The sequence below is a fragment of the Benincasa hispida genome, chromosome 7, assembly GCF_027475165.1.
Source record: "Benincasa hispida cultivar pf3 chromosome 7, pf3_genome.v1.1, whole genome shotgun sequence".
NCBI lineage: Eukaryota > Viridiplantae > Streptophyta > Magnoliopsida > Cucurbitales > Cucurbitaceae > Benincasa > Benincasa hispida.
The window spans coordinates 48,172,445-48,187,629 of NC_143484.1; the positions used below are offsets into that span (position 1 = coordinate 48,172,445).

The following is a 15,185-nucleotide window of genomic DNA, read 5'->3' on the forward strand; positions in this document are numbered from 1 at the left end:
TGAAAATGTGAGTTTGTTGAAGAAAAGATAACAAAAAACAAAAAATAAAATGATTGACTAATGAAGATTTTTCATCCTTAACCGTGTGGATTTAACGAGTAATAAATGTAGTTAGTTTCAAAGGTCTAGGATTCATTTGTCTAACAATTTCCAATAATCCATCTATTTCCTAACCCTAATTTTTATCCATAGTTCACAAAGTAAGACTTTAAATTTCATTCATCTTTCAAATGACTAGAGCTTTACAAAAGAAACATACCTTACCATCACATTAAATTTTCATCTTAATTTAAAAAGGAAGCTAAAAATGGTTGTTTGAAACAATAATTTTCAAAACTTATGAGTCAAAATGAAGTATTTGAAATGAAAAGAGGATGATTGGAACATGTCCTAAAGTTCTAGGGCATACAAAATTTGCCACATGTACCCATATTTACCTCTACTTAATTCAACACCACGTCATATTTATTTTTCTATTTTAATTAAAATGTTAATGAAATATTTATTTTTTTTAGTACAAAAAATGTAGGGATAGGGGATCGAATCTCTAACTCCTACGGATGAAGATCATGTCAATTACCATTAAACTAAGCTCATTTTAGCAATCGAGTAATTATTTATCAATCAACACAATCCCAACAGTTGAATGTTGAAATTTATATTGCAATTTAACCCCAAGTAAGAATAAGGGCTAAACTGTAATAATAATAATAATACCAAATAAAAGGTTCAGACTAAGATTTAGCAGATCCACGTTCCAACTAACAGTGTGACAAATTTTTCAATAATCCATCACTAGCTCAAACTCCGGAACTCAATTTCTTCAAGGCTACCTCTACTTAGAGGTACCCAAAATCTTCAGCTTCTAAGAGCCCAGCAATCAGGATCGTCTCTCTAACATCGACATATTATTCTACATCAAGCTTACAAGATAGATATTACTGATGCAAATATTAGAAGGATACAACAAACAAAGGGGCATTTATTATCTCGATAAGATCCGTACAAATTTACTTTGACCTGAGTCCATAGCAATATTCCCATTATTCGTAATGCTTGTTTAATGCAACCCATAGACAACCAGGAACTTGCATGCATCTTCTCTCTTCTCCAGTCCAGGCCAACAGAGATTCTACTGAATATTACATCTAGACAGACCCAGAGGAGGGAGAGAGAGAGAGAGAGAGTCTATATGATGCAGGTTACCTATGAGATGGCAATTCCCTTTTGTCATTAAGCAAACCAATAGATTATTGCGAGTTCTTTACTTGGTTGAATGCTGATTGCCAAATTCACTACAATGGAAGTTGGGATCTGTAAGCATCATAGCCAGAAGTGGAAGGAGTTACTGGATAGAACCTGATCGAGAACGAGTATGGCACTGGAGAAAGTAAATATTCTTCATGTACACAGGGAGACCAGCTATCATCTCCTCCCACACCCATGTGCTTGTGATCAAGATGAACCTACATGACACCACCATGAAACTAAGAGCTTAGAATGCACAGGATGAGTAAAAAGCCAACAGAAGGATCAGATCAGAGAATATCTACAAGTCGAATGACTGCGTTGCCACTAATGAGCAACTAACAACATGGGTTAAACCAGCACATTCTAGAAAAACTTGTGCAAACTGAGTGGTAAAAGAATAATAGACAGCCGTATCTAAATGCTCAGAGGCGATGTTAGATGTACGGATGTAACTGAAAAACTACCTCAATATCATCTCCCTCGACAAGGTCCTCATTGTGCACAGCACGTTCGAGTTCTGCTGTGGAGTAATAGCTTGCTCTCATTTGCATAGGTGGTGAGCTTCCATAAATTGAGGCATACATTCCAACACCATCCTTGTTTTCAAAAGTTACCCACCTGACATCAGCCCTGCCTGAAGATTCTCCAGGGACAATGTATGGGACATGCATTTCAGACACATTCTTCTCATAAACTCCAACATGAGCAGCTGCTTTTCGATCAGGATAACACTCAAACGGCCCTCTTCCATACCATCTAACCCGGTCCATAGATTTGTCTAGATGAAATTTGACTCCCACCCGTGGCAAAGGAGGAAGATTTGGACTTGGTTGTACATTGCAGTCCACAATAACATCCCCAGAGCCAAAAATTGTGTATGTCATATCCACTTGAATTAAGGCATTTGATTTCTCCGAGTCAGAGGAAGAAGCCTGCTGATCATCGCTCCCAACGCCAAGAAAAACGACAGCAATTTTCACATAATGTTCTGTTGTACTAAGTATGGAACATCTTTCCGCAGTGAAAGAGAGACTGTCAATATGGGCAGCTTTCCACAAGGATAAATAACTACATGAACCTCCACCTTTGTCGTTATCAGTGGGCGCTCTCCAGAAGGAAGGTATGATGCCTTTAATTATCAGAGGAACTCCTTTAACCTACAAGTCAACACTTAACATCGGACTCCCTAGTTCTCGTGAAGCTCAAAAGACTTGTCATAGAATAATAAACTTATGCTGATACATAGTTTAAAAAGGGGTTGCTTCATGTCATATCCAACATATAAGAATGAAGCATAGTGAAAATAAAAAACCCTATAGAAAAAATTCAATCATATATTATATTACCTTCCAGCTTTCAAGTGTTCCTGTTTGAACATCTAATTTAATCTCCCATAAGTTCTGCTGGTAGACTCGAACTGTATCCCCAAGAATTTCATTGACTAAAGTAGAACTTCCATTCTTGATGGACTGCAAATCAATATACATTTTCTACAGTTAATTTATATTATCGTAATGGTAAATTCTCCAATTTAGTTTCGATCGGTGTATATAAGCATACATGAGGAAAAAATTCTCGCTTCATTGGCAACTGGACTTGTGATAATGAAACAGTGTGACCAGCTTTGGCCCATCGCATCGAGCGCAGAAGTTTCACAGATACAGTTATAAAGAACTCTAGTGCAGGTGATGAAGCCCATAGCTTATACCATGGACTTGATTGCCATTCAATATGGTAACTTCCCTGAGGACCTATTACAGGAAGAGAGAGAATTCCATTTCCAAGTTCAAGACCATCACCATAAATGCTCCAACTGAACTCCAAATCCTCTGTTGTTGAAAAAAAATGATCATTCATAACCTGTAAAATGGAAATTCATTGTAAAACATCTCCCTCCAAGCTTCAATAAATGATGAAATAATCTAGTTAGGCATCTGAATACCTTTAGTATTCCATCCTTTGATGAAATCTTGATTGCCTGATGGAGATACTTGACCTCTGAAAATTGAGTTTTGTGAATTTGAAAACTTGTCAGTAATATACTTGATGCTTCCAAAATTGTAGCTCATCACGTCACTATATAAATAACAAGCTGATTGCTGAGTTACCATGTAGTGCAGGATGTGGAGTTCGATCTGGCCATGTCACACCGTTGAGACAAAAAGTTGAATCATTTGGGATATCCCCAAATTCACCTCCATATGCCCATCGCTTCCTGCCATTGCCAACCTCCTTCAACAGTGCCTAGATTAAAAAGTAAAACATTTGAAATTAATGCAAAAAAGGGTTAAACACCTCAAAGATAATGATTAGAAATTAGTTTGCAGCATGTAAAATTAGAAAAATGAAGCAAATAATTCATGGGTAGAAGAACAAACAAACAGTTGATCTCAAACAATAAGTATTTCATTTATTTTCTTGTAGGTTCTATACGGTTTGAGAAGTGTCAAAACCTGGTCAACCCAATCCCAGATAAAACCTCCTTGGAGGCCAAAGGTGTTGTCAATTGCTTCCCAATATTTATGAAGATTCCCAGTGCTGTTTCCCATTGAGTGAGAGTACCTATTGTTTTTGAAGATGCATAACATTGACAAAAGCTCACCTTAAAAGTTAAAAAACGTTTTAAATTGCCATATAAGATTAAAGAATAGTTATTGAGAATGCTTACTCGCAGAGTATCAATGGACGAGTTTCATTAGGATCATTAGCAATCTTCACTATGTCCCATACACGCATGTACATGGGACAAATTATATCAGTAGAAGAGGTTCTAGATCCTCCTCCTTCATAGTGCAACACTCGAGATGAATCTTTTCCACGGATCCAACCTGCACCAATGTCTGAGTCAAAATATTTCTGCCAAAAATTTTGCCTTGCAAGCATCAAACAAGCGTATTTCTATCATTCTTACAATTAAAATTAACTCAAAGGATAGAATTAAAAGAAAATGACAGACCAGCTAGAGCAGAATGGTTGGGTCCATATCCAGACTCATTTCCCAAGGACCAAACAATAATACAGGCATGATTCTTGTCTCTTTCGACCATTCCTATTACACGATCCAACATTGCAGAAGCCCAACTAGGTTGCAAAGTTGGATGCTTCACATGTCCAGAAAAATCAAAACCATGTGTTTCAATATTGGCCTCATCTACCATGTACATGCCAAACAAATCACACAGCTCGTACCATCGGGAGTGTTGAGGATAATGGCTGTTTCTCACGGCATTAATGTTGTGTTGTTTCATTAGGACCAAATCCTGCAATCACGATAGTAAACAAACAACTCAGTCACTATATAGTGTATTCTCGATACTTTTGGAGAGAATAATAATCTTATTATATAATCAAGTTAAAAATACATATATATATATAGACAACTAAGAAACCCTAATCTAGGAGATATAAAATTACAATAAAGGATTACTAATCATAATTACAATATAAATACATATTCTAACACTCCCCCTCAAGCTGGAGCAAATATGTCAAGCATGCTCAGCTTGTTGCACAGATAGCTTATTCTTGCTCCATTTACTACTTTAGTAAGGATATCTCCCAATTGTTCTCCAGTCTTCACATATCCTCTAGATATCAACTCTTCTTGTATTTTCTCGCGAATAAAATGACAATCCATTTCCATGTGGATTGGATGCAATGTGGAGAGCAACTTGATTATCATACCATAATTTAGCTGGCATAGTAACACTGAAGCCCATCTCAGATAAAAGTTGATGTATCTACGCTATTTCACACATAATGTGCTATAGCTCTATATTCTGACTCAGCATTCAAACATAAAACTACATTATGTTTCTTACTTTTCTACAACACCAAGTTTTCTCCTACAAAAACACAATATCCAGAAGTCGATCTCCTATCTTCTCGAGATCCAGCCCAATTAGCATCATTCTGGAAAACATTCAACCCTTGTATGACCATGATCTTTATATAAGATCTCACTTCCAGGTGCAGCTTTTAGATAACATAGGATTTGTTCAACTACAGCCCAATGATCCACATTTGGGGAAGAAGACATAAACTGAATCATAATGCTTACAGAATGAGCAATGTCAGGCTGTGTCATTGTTAAATAGTCCAACTTTCCAACTAATCTTCTATATCTCTCGGGATCTTTAAACAATTCTCCTTCTTAGCAAGTTACAAATTTGGTATCATCAGAGTACTACATGGTTTAATTCCTAGTTTACCTGTCTCAGACAACAAATCAATTACATATTTTCGTTGGGGTAGGTAAATACCTTTCTTGCTTCTCATTACTTCAATACCCAAGAAATACTTCAATTGCCCCAAATATTTGGTATGATATTGACCCGAGAGAAAAGTCTTGAGAGAAGAAATACCTTATACATCATTTCCAGTGATAACAATATCATCAACATATACAACAAGCAAAGTAATACCATTGTCAGATCGTCGATAGAATACAGAATGATCGGACGTACTTTTCTTCATACCAAAACATTCGAGTGCTTAACTAAATTTACCAAGCCATGCATGAGGACTTTGTTTTAGTTCATACAAAGATTTTTGAAGGCAACACACCTTATCATTCTCCCCCTGAGCAACAAACCCAGGTGGTTGCTCCATATAGACTTCCTTTTGAAGATCACCATGAAGAAAAGCATTCTTAATGTCAAGTTGATGTAAAGGCCAATTGTGAGTAGCAGTCATAGATATAAATAGTTGAATTGAAGTTAATTTGACAACTGGACAATGTATCAGAAAAATCAGTCCCATAGATTTGGGTATAACTTTTGGCAACAAGACGAGCTTTCAACCGAGCCACTATTCTATCGGGATTGACCTTAATAGCAAACACCCATTTACACTCAATAGCCTTCTGTAAGACCTCCAATTATTTACACATATAAGAGGAGGGGTAAAATAGGAAGAAAGGGGGAGAATACGATTAGGAATAGGGATGAATCAGCAGTGGGGATGGCAGAGGAGATAGTGAGGAATGAAAATGGTTGATGTGGGGCCCCAACTGTGAATTTAAAAAGAAAGAAGAAAGGAATTCAAGGGCAGGTAGAAAAATAAGGGAGTTTTTCCTGGGGAGGGGCTTCCGAGCTGCTTTGAAGAGTCACTGGTTCATTGCATTGTTTTTCTGCATCTTTATTTTCTTTCCTTGTGAGATTGGGTTATTGAGATGTGTTTGGTCCAGCATTTTATTACATGAATTAGAGTATATCTTCATTTGTTCATCTATGGGTTGTCTGGATTTTCTTCTTATCTTTTATAGTGTGGATTTATATTGTTCTATTGAGTATATAACTTGTAGGGGATACGCTGGGTAATCGGAGAGTCGTAACACCTTCTTTCTAGCCGAACGTGAAACCAGATCCCAAGTAAAGCAGTCATCTCCTCAATCATTGCACTACGCCACCTGGGATGAGATAAAACTTCATGAACAGAGTCAGCGATAGAGGTGGAATCAAGAGATATAATAAAATAATAAGTGGGAGAAGACAACTGGGTATACGAAACAAACGAAGAAATAGGGTAAGTACAAGTGCGTTTACCTTTTTGAAGGGCAATGGGAAAATCATCACTTGGTCCCGGATCAGATGTCGAAGAAGCCAATGGTGGACATGGGTCTGAAGGTGGCTGTGGAGGACGCTTGGAGTAGACTCGAGTAACCGGAGAGTCAGAAGGAAGAGACACAGAGGAAGGTGGAGGAGAGGATGATGTCGAAGAGGTAATCTCATAGATAAAAAGATCACAATCCTCCCTCTGACACGGACTCGACAGTGATGGACTAAAGGGTATATCTTCAAAAAATGTAACATCAAGAGATACGAGATACTTGTTTAGAGTAGGACAATAACAACGATAACCCTTTTGAACACGCGAATAGCCTAAGAAAATGCATTTCAAAGATTTTTTATCTACTTTGGTACGATTTGGACGAATATCCCGAATAAAACAAACACAACCAAAGATTTTAGAGGCAATAGGAAACAAAGATTTCGTAGGAAAAAGAGTACGATAAGGAATCTCTCCATTGAGAACAGAGGAAGCCATTCTATTAATCAAGAAACAAGCAGTGGACACTACATCAGCCTAAAATTGCTTTGGAACATGCATTTGAAAGGATAAGGTGTGGGCTACTTCAAGGAGGTGTCTGATCTTTCTTTCAGCAACTCCATTTTGAGATGGAGTATCTACGCAAGAGGATTGATGAATGATGTAATGACCACATAAGTAAGATCTAAGTACATGAGAGAAATATTCACTAGCATTATCAGCTCGCAAGGTTTTGATAGAAACATTAAATTGATTTCGAATCTCAGCATGAAAAGCACAAAAATGAGACAATAACTCAGAACGATTTTTCATTAGATATAACCAAGTCACATGAGAATAATCATCAACAAAAGTAACAAAGTAACGAAAACCTGTTTGGGATACGACTAGACAAGGACCCCAAATATCATAATGAACTAACTCAATAGAAGCACTGACTCGTTTATGAACTCTAGGACTAGAACTAAGATGATGAAATTTAGAAAACTGCCACGAATCACAATTCAAAGACGACAAGGAACGAAATTTTGAATAAAGTTTCTTCAACATGAACAACGATGGATGACCCAAACGACAATGAACTTCAAATGAGGATGTAACTCCAGAGCAAGCCACAACTTTGGGTATTTGGTGGTAAAAAATGTAAAGGCCCCCCCGACTCATGTCCTCTACCAATAATCTTCTTCGTCATACGATCCTGAAACATGCAATAACCAGGAAAAAAAAAGAAGACAAAACAGTTAAGGTCACGAGTAAGCTGACTAATAGAAATTAAATTAAAAGACAATTGAGGCAAATGTAATACAGAGGACAAAGAAGGTGATGGAGTGAGATAAACGGTGTCGGATCCAAGAATAGAGGAGGTTGATCCATTTGCCAAACTGACAGATGGAGATGAGGCATGGGACAAAGGCATAGAAAATAAGTTAGAATTACCTATCGAATAAGCAGTGGTACCAGAGTCTATGACCCATTTAGTAGATGATGTAAGAAGACATTTCATATTACTTGTCTCGGCAATGGAGGCAATAAGATTTGATGAAGATGTCTGTAAGGATTCTTGGAATACTTGAAATTTAGAAAAGTTGTCAGCAGAGATTGTAACAGACTTCTCAGCCATATCATTGGTGGAAGCTATCTGAGCATGTTGAGATCGTTGAGTCTTATACAACAACTTTTGACAATCACGTTTCAGATGTTCTGGCTTACGATAATAGTGACAGACGATCCCCTGAGAATTTGATCTTCGATTATCATAACTAGACTTCTGAAAAATTGTTAGTCATCCCCGAAGTACCTTGGGAGTTATTATTATTCTTACTCATAAGAGCACTGTTAGGTTGAGAAACAGGCGAACCGGATTGAGAACTCTCAATACAAAGAACACGACTGAAGGCTTCCTCTAATGATGGAATTTCAGAATCAGAAAGAATCTGTGTTTTAACCATTCCAAACTCAGGTAAAAGTCCATTAAAAAATATCATAACCATCTTTTCTCGTGAGCTTGTTGAACTTTGACATCGGGGCTAAACGGCCACTCAAACCCTAACCTTGTGAGAAGCGTAAATCCTAACGTAGTCGTCGAATGAATATTCTAAACCCTAGACTGCTCTGATACCATGTTCTCAATATTTTTGGAGAGAATAATAATCTTATTATGTAATTAGGCTAAAGATACACATATATAAGCAACTAAGAAATCCTAATCTAGGCGATATAAACTTACAATAAAGGACAACTAATCATAATTACAATATAAAAACATATTATAACATAGTGTACCATCCCTGTAGCCTATAAACGTCCCATAAAAAACACTCAATCACTATGGCCTATAGACTATGCCTTTTTAAAAGTTGCTTATACACTAAACAAAAGTGGATGAGTTAAATTTCATCCATTTAAACCTTGAACGAGTATAGCAATTTAAATCCTATATTTGAATGAGTGGTGCAATTAAACTCCTTAATTAGTTTACTTTCTAATTTCTTTTGAAGATTTGTGACTAGCTACAAATGTACTAATAAGTGCTATTTTTGTAGTTCTAGTTTCTCTAATCATGTAGCGTTTATTTTTATTTTTTATTTTATTATTGTTTTTGAAAAGGAAATGAACTTTTCATTGATATAATGAAAGAGGCTAATGTTCAAAATACAAAGTTAATAATAAGAAGACAAAAAACAATCCTTCTACCAAAAATAAAATACAAAAGACTATCCAAGAAAAACAAAAGCATTCTGCCTGCAAAAGACTTGGAGAGAGAGAACCAAGAAGAGGCCTTGATCCAAGCAAACTCAAACCGAGCAAACCAAGAAAGAGATTTGTCATGGAAAACACGTTGATTTCTTTCAAACCAAATCTCCGCGAGAATAGCCATTTAATAAGTTGGATGCCTTTTTGTTGCTAAGTTTGAATGTTGTCTTATCTGCTTGATTGTTTTGGTTAGATTTGAGTACTTTTGTAATTGGGTTCGGAAAATTCAATTTTTGCCCCAGAGAAAAACAAAAGGGAAGCGTTACCTGAACCATGCAGGACTCTATATTTGTCTTCCCAAGACGTGGATGATGCTCATGCCTGTTCACACCTCTGATTACCACTGGACAACCATTGACAAGTAGCTGTTTTGGAGCTTTTGTTATACTTCTTATTCCAACTAGGCACGATTCACAGTCAACAATCTGATCCGACGAGTCTTTCAGAAGAACAATAAGAGTGTAGAGATGTGGCTGTTTACAAGGGAAAAAGAGTGGATTAGCATGCAATAACAAAGAAAGAGAAGAGAAACTAACAGATTAATGAGAATGAATCTTCATTACCTGCTCTGCAGACCAAAGTTTAGGTTTTTCCAATCTTCCCCCAAGTATATAACCATGGAACCCCAGGGTTGTGACAGAGAGTAGAGAAAGCTTAACATTGGCCATGTTTGACGAGAGAAGATCAACATTACCTTCGTGATTCTCCCAGGTTCCATTGTCAAACAATACTGCTTCTAACTTAAAATCGTTTAGAAAATTTTCCTTCCTCGTTTCAAGAGAGTTGTCAATTTTCACTTCAACCTGTAAGATGACATAAACACACATATTCAGTTTCTGTCATATAATGGGTAATCTACATGCGATAAACATGAAGCTTAAAAAATTTATGCCATCAAGCAAACAAAATCAATATGTATGTTCATGGAAATTGTACCATGATAGAGTTCTTTCTTCTAAGAGATATCTGAATCAGTTTTTACAATTTTATTGCAACGAATAGATAATTTTAATATTGATTCAACCTAAAAGAAAACCATATTTAAAATATAAATAATATACACACATTATTTCTAAGCTAACTTACGTTTTAGTCTCAAATTTCCACCTATAAATTTTAATCCTCGATGTTGTGAAATATTTTCATTTTGAACCTAAATGTACCTCTGTTTTTCTTTCTTTTTCCAGTTATATACACTATAGATCATTTAAAGGACCATTTTTTTTTATTTTATAATATTCTTCATGCTTATGTTACAAAAAAGGAGCCCAAGAGGTGATAATTTGAGGGAGATTATAAATACAAAATAACTAAGAGTTAATAGGCCAAAAAGAAGCAAAAAGTATGGCGAGGACCCCAAAACACCTCCCTGTTGGACTCATGGTTGTTGAAGATTCTTGAGTTTCTTTCAAACCAAAGTCTCCAGGGAAAGCAAAAACCTCATTACAACAGAGCAACTTTGCTTGCCTTCTAGAAGGGCCTCTGACATTTTTCTAGGCCAATACCATTGATATCGAAAAGGTTGAAACGGTTTCCCAGAAAGCAGTTGAAAAAGGACGAAAGACGAATAGGTGCATCAAAGTTTCTTCACTTCCTTTACAAAAGGAGGTAGGATAGGAAGAGAGTATAAGGCCCCAGTTTCTTCATTAATGTAAGTTTGAGCATTTTACTTTTACAACCAAAGTTTTATGCCCAAATTTTTTAACTTATGAAGAGTTTCTAATGCATAGAATTAAAAGTTCAAAGGTGTAATTGTAGCAATTTAGGGGTAGTTCATACTTCATACAATCCGCCTTTATTATTATTATTATTATTGTCCAACTGACAATCCACCATTTCCTCATAACTTCTTCCCACAACAGTGATCAGTCTATATCCAACTTCATACTTTTCTTTCATTATCCATATAAATTCAACACATTGCATGCTCTATCATCACTTCACTGAATCCTTCATTCTATCACCACTCTTGTTTCAACCATTGTCAAATTGAACCTTTCAATCCGAAAATTTTAAAATATAAGTTAAAAATTAAAACGATTATTTAAAAAGAAATAACAAAAGATTATTATGCCGAAATCATATAATGGTGACATATGAACCTACAGCGTACCTGTATATCAGCATAAGAAAAATCCTCTCCAACATGTGACTTGAAAAAGTAGTCCCCTATGAACACCTACATGTAAATTTTTTATTTTTAGGAACCAACCAAATTGGACGCAAGAACAAAATTCTTTCAACTTTATTTTCTCAACCATTTAATTTTAGAAGTATTAGAGATACATTAGTTAAACTAATATGAATATTAAAACAATAATTATGATATGGATATAATTTGAATCTTTTTTTTTTTTTTGGACCAGCATAATCGATTAAAAACATTTACAAAACTTTACAAATAAAACAGAACGTAGAGTAAAGAAAAGATTGAAGGGGGAAAAGAAAAACCTGCGGTTTGGATAAAAGGAGGACATCCCGATGAATCCCTGAGAGCCACCACTGGTCTTGGTCCTCAAGGTAAGAACCATCGCTCCATTTTAACACTTGAACAGCGAGGACATTTTTGGACTCTGAGCCACATGGATGGCAATATTCTGTTACTTCAAACTCTGCTGGTAATCTACTGTCCTGACTGACAAAACCATAACCATACCAAATATTTAACTCTTCAAAAGAAGTCTCAGATTTCTCACTCCTCGCAGTAAAGGCTTTAACCACAGTTTCATATCCAACACTATAATCTCCTAACTTTCAAGTTGCTTTCAATATTAATTTCACCAAACCCCTCCAAATGACCACATCTTCACTAAAAACCATAAGCCAAATCACATTTCAGTAGCTAAAATGGAAAACAAAATGCACTTGTTCAATTCTATTTTCTCATAAGAAAATTAGCACAGAAGAGAGCAACATTATCAAAGACAATAGAAGTATGACAAATAAACCTGCCTAGACCTGCCTTACTAGTCACCGTTTACCTGTACCCTACGAGACTCCCATTTATCCACACAAAAAATGCAGAATCAACAGCTTCAAAGTGCAACAAAATTCTACGACCTGTCAAAGACATTGTTTATACATCAAATATAATACAGATTACAAAGATAGCATATTGATTAACGTTATGAGTACTGTTTCTTACCTTTTCAGAAAACAAGGTAACAAAATAAAAAGGAAAGAACGATAAAAGAAAAAGAACCTTTCCATTCTTCTGGAAGGTGAAAATAAGTTCTGTAGCAGCCAGTAGGATTGTCCTCTGGAACGTGGGGAGGATCAAGAGGGAAGGGATAAACAACATTGGTATAAATAGGCCGATCAAATCCATGCATCTGCCAATTTGAAGGAACTGTTCCAAATAGCCAAGCAATGAAGAGTTCAGACAAAAAAATGTGTTTACCAGACAACGTTGAAGAAAAATAGATGTTCTATATTCCTCTTTTGTTCTCGTAAAAATTCATCATGCAATAAGATAGATATGATTTAACTCTTGTGAACTCTAATAATTCGATTTTGATAAACCAATCCATCAAACCAGGCCTGAACCAGGAACCTTGGAGAGCATCTCCAGACATCCTTCCTTGTGAATATGGATAATTCAGTTTAGGCTAGAAATAGAGGGCCTAATGCAAAAAAACATGGCAATCTCATTTTAATATAATATAGATGAAAATTTAAAATGTGAGGATGTCACAACGAAAGATAGTTACCCAACTCCTAATTCATGTATGCATAACTATATCTTCTGTGCAGCATGATATACCTGGCAAAGTTGTCCATTCAGAATCCTCAAATACACTGCCATGAAAATTCTCTGGAACGCTTGTTGGACTAGCAGCCAAGTAAAATTTCCAATAACCAGATAGAGACTTGATGAAAGGTAAGTCCTTAACCCAGAAAGCAGCACTGTCAAGAGCACTTTGAACAGCATCATCATTCCAAACAGCCGAGTTTGACACCAGAAAATCTACTTTACTACGGTCTTGCCAGTACTTGAGACATCCTAAGCGTACACAAAACAACAGAATTTCCTGAAATAAGTTGACTGGAGTAAAATTTGCTAAACTCACAAGGAATAAATAGATTTTCAGGAAGGACACTCAAATGATGATGAGTTTTAGCTTTACTTGAAAAGATTCATATATTCATGGTTTAATTAACTACTTTCCATCAAATAATAGTTTGCTTCATCTAGATAATCTCCGATGTTACACCCGAATCACTGGCGACTGCTTTCATCAAAATGATCAGAAGTGTTTCATTGGTTTAAGCCTTTACGCTATAAAGAGGTGGTCAAACAATAACAAGCATAACATGTAGAGTAAATATATAACCAATACATTCATCAAAAATGCATTCTAAAAATCGTAATCTTGCTTTTTCTTTTTGAACACTAGGGCATCTGGGGCTCCATTTCTTCCATTACGCTCATGTCCCGTCACTAATCTCCAAGAGGCATTGCCCACCACAATGCCAATTCTGAGAGGCAACAAGAGATTATAAGTTATCAAGTTGCTGCCAATCTAAACACAACTCAATTGGTCAAGGTATTTGCCTTCAACGAAAAGGTTGGAGGTTCAAATTATTGTCACCCTGCAGGTTACCAAACTCAAAGTTTCCTGTGGAGGTTACATTCAAACATTCCAGCGCTCCATACCAGGGCATTGGTGTTATTCACACTCTTACTAGAGCTTCCTAATTTCACTAATCAATACACAGATATGCACAGGATGTACGTTATTAGGCACTAATGATGGTCCTTAAAAAACTTAAGAAGACAATGTTTAAGAACCAATGAATTTCCATGATCCACAGAGAAAGACCATTTTGTGGAACCCCGTCCGTCAAAACAACAACGTAAACGTAAGGAGTACCTTCAACAGAATCCTGGCAGCGTAGAGGAACATGGGAATCCCTCTTCCTCCATTTGATGAAAGTTTGGTCTTCCCACGCCCTGTAACCATTCTCAGAGGGAATCAGAAGCTTAGAAGCCAATGCAGCCATGACCTGCAGCCACACCCACGAATGGTTTGAAAATTAATCCGCGGAATCGGAGCACAACCCAAGATACAAATTGAACTGCCGCAATTGAAAACAAAGTTGGGTGAAAAGAGATTACCAGAGGGGGGTTTGTGGATCAAAGAGAAATTGGAGTGGTTAGATGGAGGATGGAAGTTTAATCTCTGAAGAGATTGTTCATATGTGGGGCTTGATCATGTGAAAATGCCGATTTTCCACAGAAATGTTGTAATTGGTTGATTAATTTTGATGGGAATAACCAATATCAATGTGGGTAGTCGCAGTTTCAGGAAGTGGGCAACTGATGGAGTGAAGAACGATTGGATAATTTCTGATCTTATCGCTTTTTTGGAAGTGTCTTTTGTTCAAGTCATTACTTTTGACTTTGGCTTAGCTTTTAAAATAATTAGATGCTGTTTCGGACTAACTTAAGATGTTATATCTCCACATCCTATATCATCTTAGTATTTGAAGGTTTATTATCCTATCTCCTCGATTTTAATTGTTTGTGGGTCCATTTTCAGAACGTGTTTTATATTTCAAAGTCATTTTCCTTGCATGTATATTATCTTAGTACTTGAACATATCCGATTGTTCATACTCGATCAGAA

General features: G+C 36.3%; 1 protein-coding gene across 2 annotated transcripts; it reads right to left on the reverse strand.

Moving 5' to 3' along the window:
* Nucleotides 1–962: 962 nt before the first annotated feature.
* On the reverse strand, nt 963–14,941 carry LOC120080899 (glycoside hydrolase family 2 protein). Of its 2 annotated transcripts, XM_039035568.2 has the most exons (18): nt 14,675–14,941; nt 14,430–14,562; nt 13,319–13,558; nt 12,758–12,904; nt 12,537–12,615; nt 12,007–12,190; nt 11,669–11,734; nt 10,119–10,358; nt 9,822–10,028; nt 4,208–4,511; nt 3,920–4,079; nt 3,705–3,813; nt 3,360–3,495; nt 3,194–3,249; nt 2,812–3,111; nt 2,598–2,720; nt 1,716–2,408; nt 963–1,466 (listed from the first exon to the last, which is right to left on the reverse strand). In XM_039035568.2, the coding sequence occupies exons 2-18, from the start codon at nt 14,557–14,559 to the stop codon at nt 1,296–1,298; spliced, it is 3,345 nt and encodes a 1,114-aa protein (XP_038891496.1). In that variant the 5' UTR covers nt 14,560–14,562; nt 14,675–14,941; the 3' UTR covers nt 963–1,295. The 2 variants fall into 2 exon arrangements, with proteins under 2 accessions (XP_038891496.1, XP_038891497.1); XM_039035569.2 differs by lacking the exons at nt 14,430–14,562; nt 14,675–14,941 and adding an exon at nt 13,109–13,178 and having other exon boundaries at nt 13,319–13,458.
* Between the last annotated feature and the right edge of the window lie 244 nt (nt 14,942–15,185).